This window comes from Protopterus annectens, chromosome 10.part0, assembly GCF_019279795.1.
Source record: "Protopterus annectens isolate FY-2018-M chromosome 10.part0, PAN1.0, whole genome shotgun sequence".
NCBI classification, from domain to species: Eukaryota; Metazoa; Chordata; order Ceratodontiformes; family Protopteridae; genus Protopterus; species Protopterus annectens.
The window spans coordinates 418,649,937-418,677,225 of record NC_056744.1 but is presented as its reverse complement, the minus strand read 5'-3'; the positions used below and the strand labels follow the sequence as shown (position 1 = coordinate 418,677,225).

At 40.7% G+C, this 27,289-nt stretch overlaps 1 protein-coding gene across 1 annotated transcript in view; it reads left to right on the top strand.

Annotated features, from left to right (window-relative positions):
- CDC73 (cell division cycle 73) overlaps positions 1 to 19,801 on the top strand; it is a 2,122,897-nt gene extending 2,103,096 nt beyond the window's left edge. The window contains exons 16-17 of the mRNA XM_044085321.1: positions 11,173 to 11,314; positions 18,119 to 19,801. Of these exons, the coding sequence (XP_043941256.1) occupies positions 11,173 to 11,314; positions 18,119 to 18,155 (179 nt within the window). The 3' untranslated portion in view covers positions 18,156 to 19,801. The remainder of the gene's footprint in view (positions 1 to 11,172; positions 11,315 to 18,118) is intronic.
- Positions 19,802 to 27,289: the final 7,488 nt, after the last annotated feature.

Genomic DNA, 27,289 nt, shown 5'->3' with positions numbered 1-27,289 from the left:
ACAGTGCATTTTTAGGTGACTCTCTTTTCTGATGTTATATAAATGTTCCCTCATTCTATATCGTAAAGGTCTATTAGTTTTTACTACATAAAACCCCCTACATAGTTCACACTCAGCTAAGTAAACCATGTGGGGGGTCATACAATTATGAATCCCTCTAAACCGAAACTCTCTTGGAATCTGGGTGGCGAAATGTTTCAGTAATGTTAATGCAAGAACAAAAGTTACATGCACCACATGTTTCTATGTGTCCAAAATCAGTCCTCACCAGATCTCTATTCCCATTACATAACAACCTCTTTAGGTTCTTATGATTCTGAAAACGAAATCTTGGAACTTCACCCACTATTTCACCAATATCATCATGTATTAACAAAATAGGCCAATGTTGTTGAAATAGTTTCGTAACATATCCTGTCACTAGAATAATACAAAGGGATCTTAGTAACCCCAGTAGTACTCATTTGTCCTTCTTCAATTAAACAAGATGGACCAAAATAAGGTTTCGCTCTGGTCTCTCTTAACTCAGCCAAGTCTTTCCATTGTTTCTCTAATTCGTTATGGGTATATCCTCTATCCAAAAGGTTCTTCTCAATATTGATCAATTCTGCATGAAACCCCACCTCTGTGGGATTCATTCTAGAAGCCCTCATACCTTGTCCTCTGACTAGGTTTCTAAAAATATACCCCGGATGCATACTTGATCTAAAAAAGGAAAGCATTCCTATGGCAGGTTTTGCGAAAAACACCTGTATTAATCATCCCTCCATCAAGTTTTTCCACGTATACATCTAGATATTCTATAATTCTGTATGAAAAATGATATGTAAATTTCAGATACTCCAATAAATCATTCATAACTTCAAAAACACTATTAAACCCTGATTGAGATCCTCTCCACAGAATAAACAGGTCGTCCACAAAACGCCTATAAAACAAAACATGCTCCTTGAACTCTAATCGAGGAAATAATAAATCTTCCTCCCATTGAGCAAGGAACATATTGGCGTAGCTATTGGCACATAAAGTGCCCATAGCTACACCATGTTTCTGCAAATAAACCTGTTCTCCAAACATAAACACATTGTTATTAAGTATAGTTTCTAAAAAGATACAAATCAAGTCAACCTGTGATGTTGAAAATTCGCTATGAGCATACAAATATTTCTGAATGAATTGGATACCAAGTTCGTTCGGTATCATAGTGAACAATGATTGTACATCTAATGTGACAAAAGCCACATTGTCAACATCTCTTACTTCCTTCAGTCATACAGGTCCACTAAAAATTGTTTGGAATCTCTCAACACAGTTGGATTCATGTTGATCACAGGACGTAAGTGTTTCTCTATATACAAGGAAAGGGGTTCAGTAACCCAGCCCCCTCCTGCAACAATAGGTCTCATAAGTGGACAATCTGAATGTTTGTGTATTTTAGGGAGGCCTTGAATAATGGGAATCAAGGGGGAACTCAACATTCAAAAAAGTAAACATCTCATCAGAAATCAGGGCAGCTGCCTTAATATCTACCAAATCATTCCTCACAGTATGTATGATCTCATATACTTCATTAATCAAAATCCTATTGTAAAAAATGGTATCATTTAACATAGTCTGCATGGATTCATCATAAAAAATCCTATCCATGACAACAATCAAACCTCCCTTATCTGAGTTTTACACAGTATATTATACTGGAATTTGCCTTTTTTCGCATGGACTGATGTATGCTTTTGCTCTTGGAAGTTGTTTTGCTTGGCATGGTAGCTCCGTGGATTATTTATTAACTTATTTATTTGTTTTCTACCACGGAGTTTTTACCCCTAGGGTTGCCGGTAGTCTTGCTCTTTTTCATAAAGTATTTGATTGCTTTTCTTATGTATGTTTTATTAGCAACTTACATTGCCTACCTTATTGGGGGCACCTGACATCTGGGGCAAGAAAAACTGAAGAAAATGGCGTCAGCTGCATCTTGTATACCCCTGGTGCACTGACATCAGGGAAGAAGTGACAGCAACCGACACCGGACCAAGACTTTGGAACTCGGGCCGACTGCGGGACCGCCTTGACGGCAGGATAACCCGAGTGTGATGACTGCAGCAGTGTATACACTCGAACATCTACATTTATGGTAGGTACAAAACTGTATTTTCAGCATACCATTCCTTGAGGCCACCCAAGAGTTATGTAACTGGGGACATTGACCCAATAGTGAGGAAGAATGAAATGGACAACATCAGATTTAGCAGCTTATGTACTTACTGTAATTTGGCATTGTGTTGTCCATTTTCATTCTACTTCACCTTCCATCCCAACCATTCCCCAACCTAATGGCTCCTAGAGGATCTTTGGAATTTATAGGAACATTCATGTTCTTAGTTTGAGCCTCTGGCTTTCTTTTCTATCTGTATTGTCTCTTTATGCCTGTAGGCAATAAGGCAGCAAACTCAGTCTGAGGAAGCTGTAGAGAGTGTAGAGCATTTTGGGTAGACTGAGGAGCTTGAGACTAGGATCCAAGTCTGGGAAATACGGCTGAATCAGATCTGATGGTCGGATATGTAACCCAGTACTGAGGAAGAATGAAAATGGGCAACAGAGTTGCCAAGTTATTGTAAGTACATAACGTCTAAATTCAGGCCTCCTCTCAAGATATCTTGTTTCAGCATCTACACTTTACAATTTCTGTCTTGCAAAGTTTGGGGTTTACTATAAATTTCCAGACGTCATTCCTGACTCCTCCTCAAGGTCATTTTTTTGTGGGTTGCAGAATATAGACTGTTTCAGTGCTGGCATCCCTGCCTCCTCCCAAGGCCTTAAGTCTCATTGCTTTCTTTCAATTCCTTCTTCCTCTGGCTTCAAACACAGCCAGAGAATTTCTGAGGTCTCTGCGTTAACATGGCTTCCACCATTCCTATGCTCCCTCTAGCCAAGCTCCACATGAGGAAGCTTCAGTGGTTTCTCAAGTCAGTTTGGCTTCAACTTTCGCATCCTTTAGAATTTCTAATCCCTCTACTTCATGCCTCAAGCTGGAGCTTCATTGGTGGATTCATCAGTTGTCCCTCAAACCAGGGCTTCCTTTTTTAACTTCAGTCCCCTGTCGGGAAGTTTTCACAGATACCTTGGGTGTGGAATGGGGGGGGGGCTGTTTTGGCTGTCTGAACGTACAGGGCCTTTGGTCTCTCGACAAAAGAATGATCATATCAGTGTCAAAGAGATGAGAGCTCTTCTGCTGGCTCTTCAGGGTTTTCATTCTCTTTCTCCCAGGGCCCCCTCAAGATTTTCACAGTAATTCCACAATGTCAACAAGCAAGGGGGGACAAGGTCTCATCTCCTGTGCAGGTTAGCCTTTCAAGTTTGGGAGCTGGCTATCCAATATCAGGTGACCCTTCAGGCAGTTTCCATTCCTTCTGATCAGATCACAGTGACAAATTGTCTGAACAGGTCTGTAACACTATCCCATGAGTGGATGCTTCATGGAGATGTGTTTCTGGACTTTGTCCACCAGTGGGGTACTCCTCGGGTAGATGTGTTTGGGACAAAACAGAGGAGGTTATCTGCTCAGAGGAGAGGCAGAGTCCCATACCCTCTCGCCTGGAAAGTTGACGTCCTCTGTTTTTCTTGGAAGGGGATGATGATGATCGTGTTACACTGCTGCAGTCATTACACTTGGGTTATCCTGCCGTCAGGCGGTTCCCCAGTCGGCCTGAGTTCCAAAGTCTTGGTCCGGCATCGGTTGCTGTCGCCTCCTCCCTGACGTCAGTGCGACAGGGGTATATAAGATGCAGCCGACGCCATTTTCTTCAGTCTTTCTTGCCGCGCAGTGCCCGAAGCAGAAGCAGTTCGCAAGTGCCGTTCGGCCTTCTCCTGAGATTTTCATTCCGAATCCAGAACCGATGTCTTCTACAAAGCTAAGTACCCTGTTGGGGAAACTTTTTCTTGCCTCAGACCGATGTCAGTAAAAGTTAATAACTGTATTTCATGTGGGAAGCAAATACCTCATAAGGATTTCCATTCCTATTGTATCCCATGCCTAGGCCCTGACCATGACGTCACTGGTTGTCGGTTTTGTGCTAGGTTTAACAAGCGCACTATTAAACGTCGGTTTGATTTTGCCCAACATTATTTTGGTAGAAAATTCAATTATACCATGCCGTCGGAACTTCCGACGACCGGAATACACAAAAAGCGCAAGACAAGGATAGGCATCCGAGGCCCAAAACTGACGACGAAGCCTCTTCTAGGCCAGTCGCCGGTTCTCCGGTTTTCAGCGAGGCGCCTTCGCAGCCCCTGACGACCGCTTCTGTAGAACCACAAGCCGCCTCTGACTCCCACATGGAGATGGCTAGGCCTTCGGACGTACAAGTTCTTCAGCCTACCGAGACTAACCTTTCAGAGGGATCTGGAGTAGCTGAGCAACCCACAGCTACAGAGGGTGTCTTCAGACCTACTCAGTTAAGCATTAAACCCTCAGCTAAGTCTAAGCCTCCTTTTAAAATCAAAGAAACAAATACAGCATTCTCCAGGACAGGCCTCCATGCCTAAGAAACAAATGCTCAAAATGGTCGAAGACCTAATCACTCTGATCAGGGGGTCCCATCCCCCTCCTGATAAAAGGCCTACACAGGATGCAGACTATGACTCATCCGACCAGGTGTCCATCTCTTCTGATTCATCCTCAGACCTAGGATACTCTTTACCCCCTTATGAGGATTCTGATGCTAAGGAATCAATTCCATCAGCCTCACCGCCTGAGGACTACTCCTTTGGGGAAACCCTACATACCATGAGGGAGCATTTCCACTGGGAAGGCCAGGATTACTCAGAATCCAAGAAAAAGCTCAGAGACTTCCTTTTATTACCTCAACACAGACCCCTTGCTATTCCACCAGTGTTGGATATTGTGGATGATGTGTATACTGAATCCAGCTTAAATCCTGATTCCTTACCTCCAGCCCCTGTTAAACTTGACAGATACTACAGAGTCCCTGACTCTCATAAATTTCTGAATAAAAGCCTTGTAGCTGACCCTGAAACTATTTCTCAGGGACCCAAAGGAGTTAAGGCCTCATCAGCCAAGAATCCAGTTCCCTCTGACAGATATTCCAGAGCATTAGACAGATGGGGAAAGAAAGTATATACATCTGCAACTTTAGCAATGAGAGCCTTAAATTGCCAGTTTCACATGCTAAAAATATCAGCAATTTTTACTGTCTCAGTTAAAACAAAAAATGCTTCCAGAATCAGATCCTCCTAATTTTAAAGAAATGCAGGATTTATTGCATGCAGCTGAACAAGTGGGAAAGCATACTTTGCAATGTGGTTTTGATTCTCTAGAGGCCTCCTGCAGAGCAGCAGTTACAGGCTCTGTCGTTAGAAGACATGCTTGGTTAAAAGAACATACATTACCAAATCATGTTAAAGCAAAAGTATTGGATGCACCTTTGCAGCAGGATGTGTTATTTGGAGTTAAGGCAGAAGAGGTATTAAAGAAAATGGAGGATAAGGCAAAATCTATGCAAACGGTGAAGGATTTCTTACAGGTTCAGCCTCCTAGATTTAGCAGAAACTGGCCAACTAAGAATTGGTCCTTTCCAATTACAGACATACCTCAAAGGGGGAAGATACAGATGTCCAAGAGGAGGTCAAACACAAGGTCCTTACAGGCCTCGACAATGGGTTGCATCAGGCCAGAAAGAAGGGGAAGACAGGCCCCAACCATATAAAAAGCAGCTCCAATGACTTCCCACTACAGCTGCCAAACAAATCCTTCTTGGCAGCCCCCTTGTGAGGAAAACTGGAACTCTTCTACCACAATTGGCAAATGATCACCAAAGACAAATGGGTTCTCAACATTGTATTTCTGGATCTTTCATCTCTAAACACTTAACTAGATGTTCTGAAATTCAAAATGTTGACATTACAGCAGCTTCTTCCCATGCTGGGCAAGAAAGCTTGGCTTGTGACTTTGGACCTCAGAGGCATACCTGCATGTCCATATCAGACAAAACTGCAGAAGATACCTCAGCTTCATATCTGGTTCAATGCACTACCAATTCTCTGCACTGCCCTTTGGCTTATCTACTGCGCCCATGGTCTTCACAAAGTGCCTGGCACCAATAATTGCATTTTGCAGACAGAAAGGAATTCAAATTTATCTGTACCTGGATGACCGCCTGATTCAAGCAGAGAGCAAGGACATTCTTCTAAAACATCTGGTGTTTGTAAAAAAAAGTTAAGTTGCCTGGGGTACACAGTAAACGAAAAGAAGTCAAAACTAGTGCCCTCACAAGAGAGTGTATTCCTGGGTGCCAGCTTGAACACAATGGCCCAGATGGCTTATCTCACGCCAGACAAACCAGGACAACTGACTCAATACTTTCAATTGATGGAAACAAAGACCCAACTCCCTGCAAGAAAAATTCTGCAGGCCTTTGGTTACATGGCATCCTGCATACTACTAATTCCATATGCCAGACTGCATATGAGGAAACTACAGTGGTACCTAAAGAATGTATGGTCTCAACACTGTCAAAGTTTGGAAACAGTTATACCACTAATCCCTTGTCTTCAACAGGAGTTTCAATGGTGGGCTCAAGCTTATCACCTCAACAAGGGACAGCCTTTTACACAACCCACAGCCAGGCAAACACTGACAACAGATGCATCGGGTTACGCCTGGGGCACACACAGCAGGCAAATGTATTCAGGGCACGTGGCCTGCAGAACAAAGACATCTTCACATCAATCAAAAAGAGATGCTAGCTGTACAAAATGCCCTTATAGCTTTCAAGGACCTGCTGCATCCAGGACAACTACTACTAAAGACAGACAACACCACAGTTATGTGGTACATAAACAAGCAAGGGGGCACTCGCTCCTATCCTCTATGCAGACAAGCTATGACCTTGTGGAACACAACTATAAACCAAGTTCATCTGCAAGCACAAATCCTGCCAGGAGAGAAAAACACACTGGCAGACGACTTAAGCAGAAACATCATGGATCCCCACGAATTGGAGTTGAATCCACAAATATTCAGAATGATAACACAGAAATGGTGGAGCCCAGACATAGATCTGTTTGCATCCCCAATAAACTGCCAGCTACAAAAATTCTGCACAAGGAGTTACCATCCACAAGCATGGAAACTGGATGCCCTCTCATTCAGCTGGGAGAACCTACAAGGATACGCTTTCCCACCATTACCTCTCTTGCCAAAGTTACTCATAAAAGCCAGGCAGGAAGAGCCATAGATGATCCTGATTGCACCAGACTAGCCAGGCCAGCACTGGTACTCAATCCTAAGGAGCTTAGCACAAGAACCACCCTGGATTTTGCCTCAAATCCCACATCTGCTGACTCAGCACAACAAACAAATACTACACAGCCAGCTAAAGACCTTAAACCTAGCTGCATGGAAGATTCCTTAGTCAAGCAAGCAACTCTCTCAAAAGCTGTTATGGATGTCATTCTGGGGACCCGAAGGCCTAGCACCAGGAAAGCATATTCGGATAAATGAAAGAGATTCTGTACCTGGAACCAAGCTCTCAGCCTTGACCCTCTTGTCCCAAACATTCCTCAGATACTACAATACTTAACTGAGATGCTGGACAAAGGACTCTTCTTCTCATCCATCAAGATCCACGCCTCTGCCATCTCTGCTCATTACAACACGGATCCACCAATTTTATCTAATTCTCTGTTAAAACAGTACCTCAGAGGGGCTAAAAACATAAGACCGCCCCGTAGAGCACCTACTCCAACTTGGGACCTCAACTTTGTTTTGGAGAAGCTAACTTTACCTCCTTTTGAGCCAGCAAACACAGCAGAATTAAAATATATCTCTTGTAAAACTGCTCTGCTCCTGGCAATAACATCAGCACAAAGAGTTTCAGAATTACAGGCACTAATGTTAGTGGAACCTTTCCTCATTTTTCACCAGGACAGGGTGTCTTTAAGAACTAACCCTACTTTTATGCCAAAGGTGATATCCAGTGTAGCTCTAAACCAAACTATTCACCTGCCAACTTTTTATCCTAAACCACAGAATAAAGGGGAGAGACTACTGCACTCTTTTTGGACATTCACAGGCAGTTGCGCTTCTACTTGGACAAAACCAAAACTTTCAGAAAATCTGAGCAATTATTGGTAGCATATGCTGCAGGAGCACAGGGAAAAGCCATTTCAAAACAGACTATTTCAAAATGGATAGGACATTGTATACGTTTCTGCTACACATACTATGGAAAACCTTTACCTAGCAGCATTAGATCTCTCTCCACCAGGGCAACAGCCACTTCAACTGCCTACCTCAGGGGAGTACCTACCAAGGATATTTTGGAAGCAGCAACTTGGAGTTCTGTACATACCTTCACCAAGCATTACCATCTGCCTCTATACTCTAAATCCAGAGCTGGCTTCACCACTGCAGTGCTGCAGGGCCTTATAGCCACCCCTAATGCCTTATAGAACCAGCCACCCTTCCTCAGCTTTGGGATTCTACCCAAGTGTAATGACTGCAGCAGTGTAACACGATGAACATAGTACAGTTTTGTACCTACCATAAATGTAGATGTTCGAGTGTATACACTGCTGCAGTCCAGGTTACCCTCCCTCCTTCCCCTCTTACTGGCTGGTACGTACCTATGACTTCTACCCTTACTACCTATGGGGAGTATTTGCTGGTAGCTGTAAGTTGTTTTTTCCTTTTCTTATGTATGTTTTATTAGCAATTGGAATTGCCTACCTATTTAGAGGCACCTGACATCTTGGGCAAGAAAAACTGAAGAAAATGGCGTCGGCTGCATCTTGTATACCCCTGTCGCACTGACGTCAGGGAGGAGGCGACAGCAACCGATGCCAGACCAAGACTTTGGAACTCAGGCCGACTGGGGAACCGCCTGACGGCAGGATAACCCAAATGTAATGACTGCAGCAGTGTATACACTCAAACATCTACATTTATGGTAGGTACAAAACTGTACTTTTCTTTATGCCTTCCCTCCCCTTAGTCTCATTCCTGAAGTCCTGTTCAGAGTAAAACAGGATGCTGCCAAAATCTTGCTGGTGACTCCCTTGTGGTCCAGACAGCATTGGTTCCTCCTCCCTGCATCTTGTCAAGGGCAGTCATCGTAAGTTACCTTACAGGGTGGATCTGCTCACACAAGATACTTGATCTCTCATCCATCCCTTGCAAGCCCTTATGTCTGTTCCTCCTCTTGAAGTTTTCCATAACGACAGGGTGTCCCTTTGTATTGATCCTCCTTTTATGGCCAAGTCGTTAATGAGTTGTCTTTTAATCAGTCTTTCCCTTCTTTGCAATCTGTCAGTGAGAGTTTTGCACACCTTGCATTTGCTTAGACAAGTCTGTTATTTGGACAAGACTAAAGCTTTTCCTTAACCTGAACAGCTTTGTTTCTTTTCATCCTAGGTCTTTAGGTTTGGCTGTTTTCAAGCAAACAGTTTCTTCTTGGATATCTGAAGCCATTTCTTTTTGATAAAGCCTTCCTTCTTCTAAGGCTCTTTCCACTAGAATAGCAGCTTCTTCTGGTGCTTTTTCCAAGGGTCTGGATACTAATTCTGTTCTTGAGACAGTAACCTGGACTTCTGTGCTTACTTTTCTAAGCACTATAAGTTGGATGTAATTTCTAGGGCCAGAGCTGGCTTTGGCAGGGCCATTCTCCACAGCATCCTAGAGGGCTGTGCTGGGCCTTCCGCCCCCCAGTCTTCTTCCTGAGCTTTTGTACTCTCTCTATTGTAAGGAGTACTGCAACTTCAACAGTGATATGAAAGGGCATCGTATAGTTGTATAAAATCTTACCATAACATAGATGTTCTTCTCTTCACTGTTGCAGTATTCCCTCCTTCCCTCCCCCTGGGCCTGTTACCATTTGGATGCGTTTGTTACCTACTCTTATCCTTGGATTGTTGTTCCTTCTGGGGCTTTTCAGTTCTGAGGCTGGTACATCCGGATATCACCTTTATGCTGTGTGCCGTGTGCAAAGAGCATGTGTGTGACTTACGGCAGCGTACCCTTTACTACCAAAAGGCTTTCGTATACTGGCCGGGCATCAGACTTCCCTCAGCAGGGGATCCCTATTGTAAAGAATATTGCAACAGTGAAGATAAGGACATCTACTGTTATGGTAAGATTTTACACAACTGTACTTTCTTTGCATAATTGTAGTTTGTCTGGCAGCCATCACATTCACCAGTAAAATTTTAAAACTTTGAAGCCTTTAGGTTTATGGAAGTTTTTATCATTTCATCTAGAGACAGTTTCTCTTCCTAGCAATCCTAAGGTGTTACAGAACGTATTGATGACGTAAACTTTTCACCTGCTATTTTGGTGGTGTAGTCAGTGGCAGTTCTAGCTAAACAGTTACCAGGATTACTTTAAAGCATGAAAACTGATGTTGATTTTGGTAGCTTATCTGTCAGTGCAATACCATTCTCTGCAAGAAGATAACTTCTGTTTTTGGTCCAGTGAAGCCACACTTTGTTTTTCATTCAGGATTCTTATGCGACTAGCCTTGTAGTTTAGATGTAGTTTCAAAATCAAGAGCAGGCCTTAGCATTTCTTTTTGAAAAGCTTGATCTGTATTCATTTGACTACTATGCCCTGAAAAAATATCATCTTAGAAGCAATTCTGAGGAGCATTTCACTGCCTCAGACTTCATCCAGTGATATTTTACTAATTGATACTGCCACAGAGAACATGGATTAATTGAAGTGGTGCCGCCTTTACCATACCAGGTTTTTGAAAAGGTCTCTTAGCTTAACACTTATTGCAGATGCCTCTTCTTCACTAGACCAAAAACATAACTTTTCCTTTTTTCAGAGCCATATGTCTGCTCCTGATGTCTTCAGTGGAGAGAATGAGAGTTTTCTTCATGCAGTATGTAATCACTCCATCAATTTGTTGATTGGAGAGGACAGCCCACCAGTAATACTACTGAATATAAAGTCAGTGATGAATGCTGCTCGTCAGTGGGAACTGTACTTCATGCTTTAATGTCCTCTTGAATGTAATGTTTTGCTAGATTGGGTCTAAAGTTACTACATACTTAAGTAACCCTCATGACCAGCCATCTTAACCTTTTGTGTATTTTATGTTACTATATTGAAAATGAACTAAGTTTTGCTTTCTTTCCTTTTGTTTTCTGTCCTAGTTAAGGGTTTCCATCTCAAATATGATGAAGTTCGGCTGGACCCAAATGTGCAGAAGTGGGATGTAACAGTACTAGAGCTGAGCCAGTACAAAAGACATTTGGACAGACCTATCTTTCTTCGTTTCTGGGAAACGCTGGATAGGTGAGCATTACTTATTTAAACATGATGGACCATATGTGAGTGGGAATTACCTGTTGGCACTAGCTTCTCCCATCTGTACAGTTTAGGAAGCTGAGCAAGTTGATGGCTTCCCATATTTGTTTGTTTTGTTTACTATTTCATGCAAATTCTCTTATTTTTGATTCCATCCTCTCTTGAGCCTCACTTAGACCCAGTTGTTCCTTGCCTGTATCCATGGAAAAAGCTAGAGACACTGAGTAGGAAGCTGTGATGGTATAATTTGACTGTTCTGTTATGAGTGTACAGTGATTTCAAGGTGAGAGACCCTTGCTTCGTTGCATTATCTGCATGGCTGTGAATTGGGCACACAGCATGCAGTGAAGGCTGCCCCTTGTTGTGCTCTTCAGTTTCTACTGGGGAGCAGCCATCACTGGACTTGCTGCTTCCTTTAGAGAGGTTTGCACTGATGTCAAGTCATTCCTGTGTTTTTGACCCATTGGTAGTGACAAGTTAGCAGCAGTATGAACGGATGTTCTATCTGTGTCGAGCTGGGTGAAGCTTTAATTGTAAGCAACATTGCCCCAGAGAAGTTACAGCATTTTTGAAAGAACTTTTGACAGCAAAGGCAAACCCCAGAGAGAAATCAGGTACACAGTGTAGTTGATTTTGCATACACAATTGGTGGTACTTTGTGCTCTAAAGAAAAAAATTGTAAGATAAGATTTGAAAAATTGATAAGGGAGACTCTGTGGTGTTTCATTTTTAAACACCTATCATGTAAGACACAGGCAAACCTACATTAACAGGAAATAAAACAAACTATTAACATTTTTGTTCTGTTTGTATACATTGTACTTTAATCAGTTCAACATTACATAAGTTGCTTAATTCTTGCCTTCCCTTAAACCTCACTCTTTTTCCTCCTGGACATTATTTTGCATGTATTGTTTCCACAGTTTCTTTCATTTCTATGAAATTTGCTCCTCCTCTTTTCTAAAGATACATCTTCCAGTTCATTTATTTTTTTTTATAATATGCAATACTTTCAGATACAGTTGGTTTAGATTTTCATTTTCTAGTAATTGCTTTTTTTGGCAGCCAGCATAATTAAACTTGATAAGGCTTTACTGTATAAAGGCAATTCAGATCCTGTGTTCTAGTACAAAATAATCATTTCCTTAGTTGTATCCCTTTGCATATCCAGTATTTCAGACAGAGTACTCTGTAGGGAATTTTTAAAATTTGGTAAATCATTACATTCACAAAGCATATTGTTCTCAGATACCTCTTTCTTCCTTGTTATACCTCTTAACATTTGCAATCTGCCCGAGGAAAAATTCTTTGAAGTCTGCTAGGGGTACAAAAATATCTTTGCAAGCACTTCCAAGCAAAGGCCCTAAGCCTTCTGGATTTTGTTGCTTACTTGGGTGACATGCGTATGTCCTCACATTCTTCTTTTGTAAATTGGTTTTCAAGTCTCCCTTCTCAATCTTTACTAATCTCCTCTGATTGATTCTTATAGTTATCATGTAATATTTTATATGCCCTACTAATTATCCCTTTAACAGCAGTTTATGTTCTATATTAAACTAAAACACTATCAGGCGACTGTCTTTAACTTAAGATTGCTGTATCCCTTACTGTTTTCCCATACTGTTATCAACCCCTGTTAGGGAATGTTTAGCCTGCAGTCCAAATGTCTTCTTTCATCATCCCACTCCGTTACCTTTTCTCCTCCAGTTATTTGCTCCCAATAACTTGATTCCTTTGCTAATTTTCTCTGATAAATTATAGCCCCATCTTGTCTCTTATTTGTATTTTCTGTACCCTTATTTGCAGTTAACCCTATTGGTAAAATGTTCTTGTGTTGTTGACTTGGTTCTTAGAATACTCTCTGCAGCTTTATGAATGTAATACACTCTGTATTATTATTTGTGCTCTCCATAAGGATCTGTATCCAAAATCCTACTCTGTCCTTATTTCTAGAACTCCCCTCTGGTTCATAATCATCCCTTTCCACTTTGAATTATAACCTTCTGCTTTTATGTATATGAGCCAAACTGTGTAGCTGTAAAATATCCTTTCAAATTAGGGAATTCCAAAATGATCTTGTTCTTTTGGAAGGATCAATTTATCCCACTTAACTCTTGCCCTCTTCCCATCCCAGATAAATGCCTTCAATTTTTTTATTATTTATTGTCCAGAGCTTCTCTGGTTTTAAAAAATATTAAAAACAAAACCATCAGTCCCACTGGAAAGTAATCTTTCCTCTTATAAAGAGAGAATGTTCCAGTAACTATCTCAAACATACAAACTAAATAATGCATTTGAAATCAGAAACTCTAAATGCGATCGCTTACCACCTTGTCATATGTAGTGTTCAGGTGAATTCTCTCATCTCTAGCTTATTTTCACCTGTTTCACTGCAAACATTGGGTCAGTTGTGTTGCATCCAGATATGAATCCGAACTGCTCATGTTCCATCGTACTTTCTACTAATCTGCATATTCATTTATCAGTTATCCTGTCCAGAACAAGACCAGACTGCATACGGTACAAAACTCTCTTATTTATATCATGAAATGAGATACTAATTAGAGTAAAGTTTTTACTTGGTTACTTTTTTTTCCTTTTTAGTGTCCTTCTAAACATTGATATGCTTTATAGTCCACCCACAAGTTTAACAAAGTCAACAAAAGTCCAGTCTTTCTCAGCCACTTTTTATTGGAAAGACATATTTCTTAAATGCGATGGATGCTTTATAGGCTCATATTTATTCACTAATTTCAGGATTTGACATCTTCCTGTTCATCTCCATCTCGAAACACAATACTCTGGTTCAAGTCCAGGGTACTCCAGATTCTTTTAGTCCACTCCAGGGATTTTCTGTGTCTCATGCATTCTCCTTTGGAACATTAGAAAAAGTTTCACTTGCAAAGTCTGTCCATAAGCCTTATTGTCAGAAGAAGAATAAGCAGCGTCCCTTTCTGTTTGGCCCATTTTTTATTGGATAAACTTTATTTCCTCCTTGACCTGGTCTGCTTCAAAAATATATTTGATCCTCTAACGAAAGAATTCTGAAGGCAGCTGGATAACAATGGCTTAAATCTCACACCTGACTTTCAACATTCCACTGATTGCTGGGATAAATTTGATTCTCTTCTGCGTGGTGTGCAGCGAATAATCATTTTCCACAAACACTCGTCTGATACCAATTTTTAGTACTTTTCCCTTCTACAGTTGTGTCATGATGAACTGTTTCTGCTAGTATGATTGTATTTTTACTAATGCAGGTCTGGGCTGCTTTCTCATGGCCAGGTTTGGAATATACACTCATTATGCCAATTCATTTAACAATTTCTGTTGTGGAATACCTGTCCAGTTGGTCATTTTTGATTTCATAAAATTATAGAATAGAGTCTGTCCCTTCCAGTTTATCTGGTATATCAGAAAATGTCAAGTTTTCTTTGCATGTGCTGTCTTCTGTTGCTGCCTTTTTTGAAACAGCTGTTCTTGAGAAGTATCATACTCAGCCAACCTTTTTTTTCTTTCAGCTTCTTTTTTTATTTCAACTTCTGATTTTTGAAGTTCTATCTGCTCATCTGAATAACTAATAAGAAAGTAAAGTGGTTAGGGCACACTGAAAACAGGCTGCATGGTAAAATAATTTATTAACTTGAACACAAGCCCATTCGCCCTGCCACAATGCAGGACTTTTTCAAGTGAATAAAGAATCCACATCTCCTGTTGTATAAATACCCTGGTTACTTCAAAAGGTGCCAGAGTTTTAGATACATCACTTGACAAAACTGTATGCATTCCACCCAATAAAACCATTCATTTCAGAATTAAAACCATGTTATTCATATAACCTAATTCAATGACAACCTACTCACAAAAAAGTATATATAAAAAATGGAAAATTTACATCATAATGAATATCACAGTGATGTATCTTTAAGAAACTCTGGCACATTTTGATGGTGCAGCCATCTTGAAAGTCTTCGGTGTTGATTCCTGACACGTTTGTAACAAAAAAAAAAAAATTATTTGCTAAAGAATGCTAATGACTATGAAATGTTGAATGTGATGGAAGTAAAGTATGCATTTAGACTGCATGACTCCTGCATAGAGGAATGGATGACAGAAGATCTGACTGATGAAGGCACAAGAGAATATCTTGGAGATAGTAATGCATACGCTTCATTTATCTTTGTTTTACATAAGCTACACAAACATTTATCAGATCCTCCACTGAGACAGACAATGTCGAACAGAGTCGCCTTAACGGAGGCTGTGGCAGTGTATGTTGGAAAATACGGTAGCCAAGTAGTTGGGCAACTGTTTGTGTGTGGGATTCCATTCATTTTATTTGGAAGGTCAAAAATGTTATGATAGGTCGATTTATAATAGATATGAAATTCCCGTAATCATGTTGTACCTTGGGATTAGGGGTTTGAGAAAGTTTCTAACCTTTGATACATTGTGTTCCTTTTCATTACTGAAATTCGAGATGATATTCTCTTAAAATGTTCATATTTTTGAGAGCAAAATCTTTAGGCAAAGAAACTGAGTGGCCATGGATGCAGCTGTGGCATCAATTTATACCAATTTATCCATGCTGTTTGGGGGGGAGGGGGGGATTTTGTATGCCCATTACATCTTATGTCAAATTTTGCAGTTGTTTTATTGACAATATTTTAAGAGGAATTACAGCAAGCTGCAGATTTTGCATTTAGACGTTATGCTGATGAAAAAGTCGTTTTGTACACCAAATTAGGTAGGAAGGCATTAGGCAGCAACAGTTATTTGAACTGTGCTAGTATGCAGCCTCCCCGGCTGAAGAACAATATTGTGAAAGGACAGATAAAAACCAGTAGGTTAACACAAAGTAGATTAATTTGAACTCTTTTGAAACACAGAATTAGAGAGAGGTTATCCTAAGGAAGTCGTAGAAAATTAAGCAGGATACGTTTTACAAGGAATGGCAGATGAATTTAAGCAGTGTTTTTTTCGAGAATGATTCTTGTGTTGATGATGATAATAATATTGGTAATAATCACAGCACCAATAATTATGATAAGGTGTAATGGCTGAGAAATTAGTAAATTCCGTTGCTTCTAGAAGTATTAAAAAGGTCTTCCAAAAAAATTGAGAAATTCTAAAAAGGTTTCCTGTGACGGTCAGTATAGTTGGTGACAGCCCTAAATTTGTGCTCGAGAGGCAGGACATTAAAGGACCTGCTCAAGAGAAAAGTTGATGAGATGCAGATCAAAGGTGAAATGAAAGCCTGTGGGAACTGTAACCAATGCTGTTTTCTTATGACCGATATGAATGCTGTATTGTTAAACAGAAGTTGCAGCAGGAATTTTTCATGCAGTTCCTGTAATTAGATTTGAGTTGCTTGTTGCACATGTCCTGCTTATTATATTGGTAGGACATCCACAAAACTTTCTAAGTATATTTTTTAACACAAAGATGGGCACCATGAATGTTTTGTGTAGACATACTGTGAAATGCAAGTACTGATCTTTCAGATTTGGTGTTGCTGAAGAAGTTATTTTCACCTCTGCAGTAAAGAAGCTGCTGAGCAACTGCTGAACTGACTTAAATATTTTGGCAGGTTAAATTGAATGCCTGTACTAAATCAGGCTTGAATAGTAGTGCAAACTTCATTCACTAATATTGTGATCTTGATGTATCATGTGACTTTTAAACCTTTAGAAAAAGACAGGGATGAAGTCCCCATTAGTCAGATAAAGGCTTTTGATTCTTATAATAAAGTTTGAGTGATTTTTATCATTTTTATGTTGATTCTGTAATGACTGTACTTTAATTATTCTTGGATCGGTTGTTACTAGTAGAGCATGCAGTATGCACTGTTAAGGTCTTTGATAGCCACTGCCTTGTGTGTGCTCATTAGACTTGGATCTCCTAATGGAGAACTCATTGCTTATCCTCTTGTAGGGGACTTGTCTGCCAGAATAGTCTCCCCACCCCCCTGCAAGGGTAAATTGGTTTATGCCACTCATTGTTCTCCCCCTGGCTACTGTCCACAGTATGGTCCAAAGCTTAAACCTGTGCTTTGCCATCTTTTTTTTCTGTTTCTGTAGTGTCACTGGACAACTTCACATTTTTTTTTAAATCTTTGAAATGAAAATCCCTTCTGAAAATCTGGATAGGTATCACCCTAAGTTTGTGCATTGTTTTTTTTTTTGTTGTTTAGTAAAGTAGATAATTAAGTAACTTTTTAACTGGTATGTCAGCAAGTGAGTCATTGGTGACTTGACTGATTTCTAGGTCTTCATTTTAGCAAATTGTTCGGTGACTAAACCACCAGGGCTGCATATGTAGCATGGGTACTCACTCATTTCTATTCTGCTGGTATCTTTTGGGCATCTCTTTGAAACAGTGCAGCTTAGTTAACCTGAGACAACTAGAGAAGCGTTATATCTGATTTTTTTACTTGTAAAGCGACTGTAGCAGGAAGTGATTGCATTTTATTTCTTAGCTGTAATAATTGACCTATAAATTACTTTGTTGCTAGTGCTGTGGTGTATTAAAGTCAGAGTCTCGTTTTTTAGGGGGTTACATACATGAAATGCACCTATTGATTTAGTAGTGATTCTTTTGTAGTCTTCCAAAGGAAAGTCTAAATGTGCTTGACATCTTAATAATTACATTCATTATTGTGATTTCATTTTACATTTGTGGAAAATATAGCTTGATTTATGCCACTGTGTAAATTGTGGTTAGTATTTTGAATGTGTCATGGCATTCTCTTGTCACTTAATAATTTGTCACTCTGTTTCATTATTATAACAGGCACATGGTAAAGAACAAATCCCACTTGAGATTCTAAGTCTGCGGATAACCATTTATTCCTCAGAGGAAGGATCAAGATGTTTGAAAGCTACTTCAGATTGGGATGACTAAAGCTTCTCTTTTAGCGTATCTTCAGTCATTAGAAGCTCTCCCAATAGAGAATGGGATCACGTCAACATATGTAACGTGTACTACCTTTTGGGAGCTTTGTGTTGTAATGGCAAAATTTGTCTGCCATGAGAAGAAAGGAAGATGTGCTAATGACATTTATATATATTTATATATATATGTACCTTAAGAATGTCTACTAGACAGAGGCTCAAGACTGTATATTTTGTTTGCTTTTGGCTCTTCTATTTAAGCAACAGCAGTTTTCCTCCACTTTTTTCCTGGAGCTTTTTTCATAGGTGCAGTTCAAAATAAATGTACTGTGTCAGTGATGTCATTCTCTGAAACATTCTCAAACTGTTCTGTATTCCGTTATTTGGTTTAATGATTTATGCATACTGTTAAGTGTTAATATGTTATAAAAGAGCAAGATCCTGTAGCAAGTAGTGTAAATGAAAAAAAAAATTCATTAGTTGTTTTCATAAATACTTGATTTAAAAAAGTTTGTGCAAAGGGAGGGGGATTTTGTTTTGTACAGTATAATCATTTGAAGTTGAAAAAAGGGGACTAATTTTTTTTCAACAGCTTGAAGTTGGATATTTAGGTAGCAGCACGACCTATGTAAAGTGTTTGAGTTCACTGGATATACAAAAGAAGCCATAGCCTCTTTTCTATACGTACGGCTTTCTTGCCTGATTACTTCACACACATTGAAAGAATGGAAAAAATGAATGTCATTTGTATGTTTTACACCACTTTCAGACTAATTTCTGTTTTATTTTAAGTACATTTTTGGATTTATTGATTAATGCTACTTTGGAAGTTTACAGGAAGTACTTGATTTGCTGCCACAAGTAGTGGCTTTGGGTGTTTTACCATTTTAATCTTCAGAGTAGTTACAGATAAATGATCCTTACAAGGAAGTAAAGGAGGTTAGGCTGACTGGCATGCATGCAGTGCAGGGCTCCAGTGTACTGGCTGATGAAAGGTTCAGTTAATTGTTAAATGGTTATCATTAGCTTTAAGAAAGCAAGGTGTTACTTATAAATGTAAAAAAAATCCTTTTTGACGGGAAAAAACATTTTAAAGGACTGTCAAGATTTTAGACCGTCATTTCTGTCTAAGGCACGATGTACATCTTTTGCTTCTTTGCAAATGTAGAGCACATAATTACTGTTGTCAACAAAGCTGGAAAAATGCATTCTTAATGCAGCTGAAACTGTTTTCCATGTCAATGTGTGATTATTTTTTTAAAATCATGTCCATTTGAGAATATGAAGTGTACAGCTGTGTTTCATTAATGAATCATACCGAAAGGGATCGGATTTATTTACAAGTAGAGGGGGAGTTTATATAACTGATATAAAAATGCAGAGCACAGTCTGTTGCATTGCAGATATGTATTTGAGGTTTTTTTTATGTAGTCTACATTCTGAGTTTAAACACAGTAAAGTTTGTATGAGCAAATGAGGCTGTGTACTTAAAACCATGAGGAGCCTTGTCAGCTTCTACAGTGTAAGGGACTGAGACTCTTGTTATGGTGCTTGTTGAAATCGGATAAATATATAAAATACAGATGTGTTGCTTGTTTTCATGGTTTTGTGTGATTGACTTTAGTCATAAAATACCAGGCTTTGCTAAATATTAGTATAAGGAAAATGTAAAATATTTTTGGTGATCCCAGTATTTTATTCGCAGTTAAATATGCTTTTTATGACTTCTGTAGCTTAATCTGACAGATGCAGTTAATTCCTCAGAGTTGGCTAGTGTAGGTTCTTATAACTTCTTTGGTCTACTATGCAGTAGACCATTGGCTGCCTGTTGTGCTTTCTCCTTGATCTTTGACACTGGACGTCATTCCTCACCAGAGTATTCCTAATCCGATAATTTTCCCTACTGTCTGAGAAAAGATTGAGGCAGCCCAGTGCATCATACTCACACCCAAAGGAATTTTTTGGATTATTTTATTTATTTATTGGCATTTGTTGACCAGGAAAGTCCACTGGGTCAGAAACCCATTTTCAGTGGAGGCCCTGTGAGAAAAGCTCTAGGAGGATACAAAACATTAAATCATGTAACACACAGCATAGTACATGGAAGTAGTATTCAATTTTTAGTGTAAACTAACAATACAATATTTTTTACAGCTACAGATACAAATTGGTCATCTTAACATGTAATAAAGTATACAGACAACTTGAAAAATTAGCTGAAATGTGAGGAGGAGAAATTATTCTTTACCCATGTCCTGCCCCTGCTGCTGACATGCAGTTACAAAAGACCATTAAGGTCAAGAGCATGTGCCATTGCATGCCCCACTGTTTATAAGCTTAAGATGCATTCCATTTTGAACATCTTTCCTTCAGCGTTTCTCTTTAGGTAAAGCTTTTCTGTGGTAGTTTCCCTGTTTCATGGTATGCCTCACCTGTCAGATTGGCACTTGCACAGCTGATGATGGTGTGGTGTAAACGTGGATCCTTATTTCTTTAAGTTTAATTTCCATTTGAGGTCATCAGTATTTGAAGATTAACACATTCTCCTCGATGTTCATCATGTTACACTGCTGCAGTCATTACACTTGGGTTATCCTGCTGTCAGGCGGTTCCCCAGTCGGCCTGAGTTCCAAAGTCTTGGTCCGGCGTCGGTTGCTGTCGCCGCCTCCCTGACGTCAGTGCGATGGGTATATAAGATGCAGCCGATGCCATTTTCTTCAGTCTTTCTTGCCACGTGGTGCCCGAAGCAGAAGCAGTTCGCAAGTGCCGGTCAGCCGACTCCTGAGATTTTCATTCCGAATCCAGAACTGAAGTCTTCTACAAAGCTAAGTACCTCGTTGGGGAAACTTTTTCTTGCCTCAGACCGATGTCAGTAAAAGTTAATAACTGTATTTCATGTGGGAAGCAAATACCTCCTAAGGATTTCCACTCCTATTGTATTCCATGCCTAGGCCCAGACCACGACGTCACTGGTTGTCTATTTTGTGCTAGGTTTAACAAGCGTACTATTAAACATCTGATTTTGCCCAACATTATTTTGGCAGAAAATTCAGTTACACCATGCTGTCGGAACTCCCGATGACAGGATTACATAAAAAGCGCAAAGACAAGGACAGGCATCCGAGGCCCAAAACTGACTACGAGGCCTCTTCTAGGCCGGCCGCCGGTTCTCCGGTGTTAAGCGAGGCGCCTTCGCAGCCCCTGACGACCGGTTCCACAGAACCACAGACCGCATCCGACTCGCACGTGGAGCTTGCTAGGCCTTCGGGTGCTACATGTTTTCAGCCTACCGAAATTAACCCATCTGAGGGTACAGAAGTAGCTGAGCAATCCACAGCCTCAGAGGGTGTCTTCAGACCTACCCAGTTAACTATTAAACCCTCTACTAAGTCTAAGGTCTCCTTAAAAACAAAAACAGATTCAGCATTCTCCAGCATAGGCTTCCATGCCTAAGAAACAAATGCTCAAAATGGCCGAAGCCCTAATCACCCTGATCAGGGGGTCCCATCCCCCTCCTAATAAAAGGCCCAGACAGGAGGCAGACTATGAATTTTCCGACCAGGTGACCATTTCTTTAGATTCATCCTCAGATCTAGGATATTCCTTACCCCCTTATGAGGATTCTGATGCTGAGGAATCAATTCCATCAGCTTCTCGGCCTGAGGACTACTCCTTTGGGGAGACATTACATACCATGAGGGAGCACTTCTATTGGGAAGGCCAGGATTACTCAGAATCCAAGAAAAGGCTCAGAGACTTCCTTTTATTGCTTCAACACAGACCCCTTGCTATTCCGCCAGTGTTGGATATTGTGGATGATGTCTACACTGAATCCAGCTTAAACCCTGACTCCTTACCACCAGCCCCGGTTAAACCCGATAGATGTTACAGAGTTCCTGACTCTCTCAAATTTATGTATAAAAGCCCTGTTGCTGACCCTGAAACTATTTCTCAGGGACCCAAAGGGATTAAAGCCTCATCAGCAAAAAAAACAGTTCCCTCTGACAGAAATTCCAGAGCATTAGACAGATGATAAAAGTATATATGTCTGCAACCTTAGCAATGAGAGCCTTAAATTGCCAGTTTCACATGCTAAAATATCAGCAATTTTTGATGTCTAAATTAAAACAAAAAATGCTTCCAGATTCAGATCCTCCTAATTTTAAAGAAATGCAGGATTTATTGCATGCTGCTGAACAAGTGGGAAAGCGTACTTTGCAATGTGCTTTTGATTCTTTAGAGGCCTCCTGTAGAGCAGCAGTTACAGGCACTGTCATTAGAAGGCATGCTTGGTTAAAAGAACATACGTTACCAGATCATGTTAAAGCAAAATTATTGGATGCACCTTTACAGCAGGATGTGTTATTTGGAGTTAAGGCAGAAGAGGTATTAAAGAAAATGGAGGATAAGGCAAAATCTATGCAAACGGTAAAGGATTTCTTACAGGTTCAGCCACCAAGATTTAGCAGAAATTGGCCAACAAGGAATTGGTCCTTTCCGGCTGCACTCAGACCTCAAAGAGGAAGATATAGACGTCCGAGAGGTAGAGGTCAACCACAAGGTTCTTACAGGCCTCGACAATGGGGTGAACCAGGCCAGAAAGAAGGGGAAGACAGGCCCCAACCATATAAAAAGCAGCCTCAATGACTTCCCATTACAGCTGCCAGACAGCTCTCCCTTGGCAGCCCCCTTGGGAGGAAAACTAGCACTTTTCTATCACAATTGGCATTGGATCAGCAAAGACAAATGGGTTCTCAACGTTGTATCTCAAGGTTACAGGTTCCACTTTCACACTCTGCCAAGGTTAAAAGGAATGCCAAATCTGCCACCAAATCAGTGGGCAGAGGCTCAAAAACAAATTACAGCACTCATGGAAATGAGAGCTATTCAAGAGGTACCACCACCAGAGCAAGGACAAGGATTTTATTCAAGACTCTTTCTGGTTCCCAGAAAGGACAAAGCCTGGAGGCCCATTCTGGATCTTTCTTTAAACACATACCTGGATGTTCCGAAATTCAAAATGTTAACACTACAGCAGCTTCTTCCCATGCTGGGCAAGAAAGCTTGGCTCGTGACTTTGGACCTCAAGGAGGCATACCTGCATGTCCCTATCAGACAAAGCTGCAGAAGATACCTCAGATTCATAGCAGGTTCAATGCACTGTCAATTCTCTGCACTGCCCTTTGGCTTATCTACTGCGCCCAGGGTCTTTACAAAGTGCCTGGCACCAGTAATTGCATCTTCTAGAGCATCTGGCATTTGTAAAACAGTTAAGTTACCTGGGGTACACAGTAAACAAAAAGAAATCAAAACTAGTGCCCTCACAAGAGATAATATTCCTGAGTGCCAGCTTGAACACAACGGCCCAGATGGCTTATCTCATGCCAGACAAGCAAGGACAACTGACTCAGTACTTTCAATTGATGGCAACAAAAACCCAACTCCCTGCAAGAAAAATTCTGCAGGCCTTGGGTTACATGGCATCCTGCATACTACTAATTCCATATGCCAGACTGCATATGAGGAAACTACAATGGTACCTAAAGAATGTATGGTCTCAAACACTGTCAGAGTTTGGAAACAGTTATACCACTAATTCCTTGCCTTCAACAGGAGTTTCGATGGTGGGCTCAAGCTTGTCACCTCAACAAGGGGACAGCCTTTTACTCAACCCACAGCCAGGCAAACACTGACAACAGATGCATCGGATTACGCCTGGGGAGCACACATGGCAGGAAAATGTATTCAGGGCAAGTGGCCTGCAGAACAAAGGCATCTTCACATCAATCAAAAAGAGATGTTAGCTGTACAAAATGCCCTTGTAGCTTTCAAGGACATGTTGCATCCAGGACAACTGTTACTAAAAACAGACAACACCACAGTAATGTGGTACATAAACAAGCAAGCGGGCACTCACTCCTACCCCCTCTGCAGATAAGCCATGACCTTGTGGAACACATCTCTAAACTATCAAGTTCATCTTCAAGCACAATTCCTGCCAGGAGAGAAAAAAACACTGGCAGACGACTTAAGCAGAAACATCATGGATCCCCACGAATGAGAATTGAATCCACAAATATTCAGAATAACACAAAAATGGTGGATCCCGGACATAGATCTGTTTGCATCCCCAATGAACTGCCAGCTACAGAAATTCTGCACAAGGAGTTACCATCCACAAGCATGGAAAGTGGATGCCCTCTCATTCAGCTGAAAAAACCTGCAAGTATACGCTTTCCCTCCACTACCTCTCCTTCCAAAGGTTCTCATAAAAGCCAGGCAAGAAGAGCCAAAGATGATCCTGATTGCTTCAGACTGGCCACGCCAGCACTGGTGCCCAATCCTAAGGAATTTAGCACAAGAACCACCCTGGATATTGCCTCAAATCCCACACCTGCTGACTCAGCACAACAGTCGGATACTTCGCAGTCAGCTACAGACCTTAAACCTAGCTGCATGGAAAATTCTTCCTTAGTCAAGCAAGCGATGCCTCTCTCCAAAGCTGTTATGGATGTCATTCTGGAGGCCAGAAGGCCTAGTACCAGGAAAGCCTATTCGGATAAATGGAAGGGATTCTGTGCCTGGAACCAGGCTCACAGCCTTCACCCTCTTGTCCCAAACATTCCTCCGATTCCATAATTAACTGAGATGCTGGACAAAGGTCTCTCTTTTTCATCCATCAAGATCCACGCCTCTGCCATCTCTGCTCACTACAACACGGATCCTCCAATTTTCTCTAATCCATTGCTAAAACAGTACCTCAGAGGGGCTAAAACATAAGACTGCCCCGGAGAGCATCTACTCCAACTTGGGACCTCAACTTTGTTTTGGAAAAATTAACTTTACCTCCCTTTGAGCCAGCTAACACAGCAGAATTAAAATATATTTCTTGGAAGACTGCTCTGCTCCTGGCAATAACATCAGCTCGAAGAGTTTCAGAATTACAGGCACTAATGGCAGTGGAACCTTTCCTCATTTTCCACCAGGACAGGGTGTCCTTGAGAACTTAACCCTACATTTATGCCAAAGGTGGTTTCAAGTGTGGCTCTAAACCAAACTATTCACTTGCCAACTTTTTATCCAAAACCACAGAATAAAGGGGAGAGACTACTGCATTCTTTGGACATTCACAGGCAGTTACGCTTCTACTTGGACAAAACCAAAGCTTTCAGAAAATCTGTGCAATTACTGGTAGCATATGCTGCAGGAGCACAGGGAAAAGCCATTTCAAAACAGACTATTTCAAAATGGATAGGACATTGCATACGTTTCTGCTACACACACCATGGGAAACCTATACCTAGCAGCATTAGATCTCACTCCACTAGGGCAACAGCCACTTCACCTGCCTGCCTCAGAGGAGTGCCTACCAAGGACATTTTGGAAGCAGCAACATGGAGTTCTGGGCATACCTTCACCAAGCATTACCATCTGCCTTTATACTCTAAATCCAGAGTTGGCTTCGCCACTGCTGTGCTGCAGGTCCTTATAGCCACACCTAATGCCTTATAGAACCAGCCACCCTACCTCAGCTTTGGGATTCTACCCAAGTGTAATGACTGCAGCAGTGTAACACAATGAACATAGTACAGTTCTGTACCCACCGTAAATGTAGATGTTCGAGTGTCTACACTGCTGCAGTCCAGGTTACCCTCCCTCCTTCCCCTCTTACTTGCTGGTATGTACCTATGTCTTCTATCCTTTACTACCTATGGGGAGTATTTGCTGGCAACTGAAAGTTGTTGTTTGCTTTTCTTATGTATGTTTTATTAGCAGTTTGAATTGCCTACCTTTTTGGGGCATCTGACATCTGGGGCAAGAAAAACTGAAGAAAATGGCGTCTGCTGCATCTTATATACCCCTGTCGCACTGACGTCAGGGAGGAGGCGACAGCAACCGATGCCGGACCAAGACTTTGGAACTCAGGCCTGACGGCAGGATAACCCAAGTGTAATGACTGCAGCAGTGTATACACTCGAACATCTACATTTATGGTAGGTACAAAACTGTATTTTTTCCAGATGAAAGTTGGTTTTCCTTCATTTTTGTAAGTTCCTAAAGAAAATAATATATTGGGTACCCATTTTCCATGTTGTAGTTTTAGAAATATGTACATTTTCACTATTTTACTAGTATACAACATCTGTTATATTTTGAACTGTAGGAATGTTAAACTTGCCCATTATGATTCATATACATGCTGATAGGAGACAGGAAAAAGAGCAAAATACAAAAATATTGTTGCATAAAATGCTGTATTGCATCTTTTAAAAAGACTGTGCAAAAATAATTTTACATGAAGATGAAAGTAAAATTAAAAGGTGATTAATTCATCAAGTGAAAATCTGTTGCTGGTGTCTTGCAAATGTCCTTGCATATCACTGTTGCAGTGTTTCTTAGATCAGGGATCCCCTGCCAAGGGTAGCCAGATGTCTGGCCACTGTACCAAGTCCCGATCCATTTGTCTTTATTTTCTTATATTTGTTTACCAAGAAAGTCTAACTAGGTGTGAAACACAGAACAAAACCGTGAAAAAAATGACTGTCCACACAGATAAAAAGTTAAGTGCTTTCTTTCGTTTTAATCACAGTTCTGAAGAAGTTTGTTGTGATAAAATGAAAGAAAGTGCTTAACTTTTTATCTGTGTGACAGTCATCATTTTGTCTTTTTTTCACGGTTTTGTTATGATGTTTATTCTGTTTTTTGTGAATTTGGTGTTTTTTACATTACTAGGTGTGAAACACACTTTCAGTTGAAACCGGGGGAGAAAAACTCCATTAATTACAGAGCAGTACAGAGAAGAAAATATCAGTGCTTTTAACATCAGAATACAGTTAAAAAAACACAGAACATGTTCATCTAGCATCTTGTGATTGACAGATTTTGATTACAAAGTTTCTGCATTGAAGGTAAAGCCCTTCACCTGTATTACTCGTAATATATGATGTTAAGTTGTCTATCTCGCCTTCATTCTTGCTGGTTGGGTTCAGAGTGATCCTCTGCTCTGACTCGGCCATTTTCAAAAGCTCGAGAGCTGCTTACTGGCTCGAGGCCCCCCAATATCCCATGA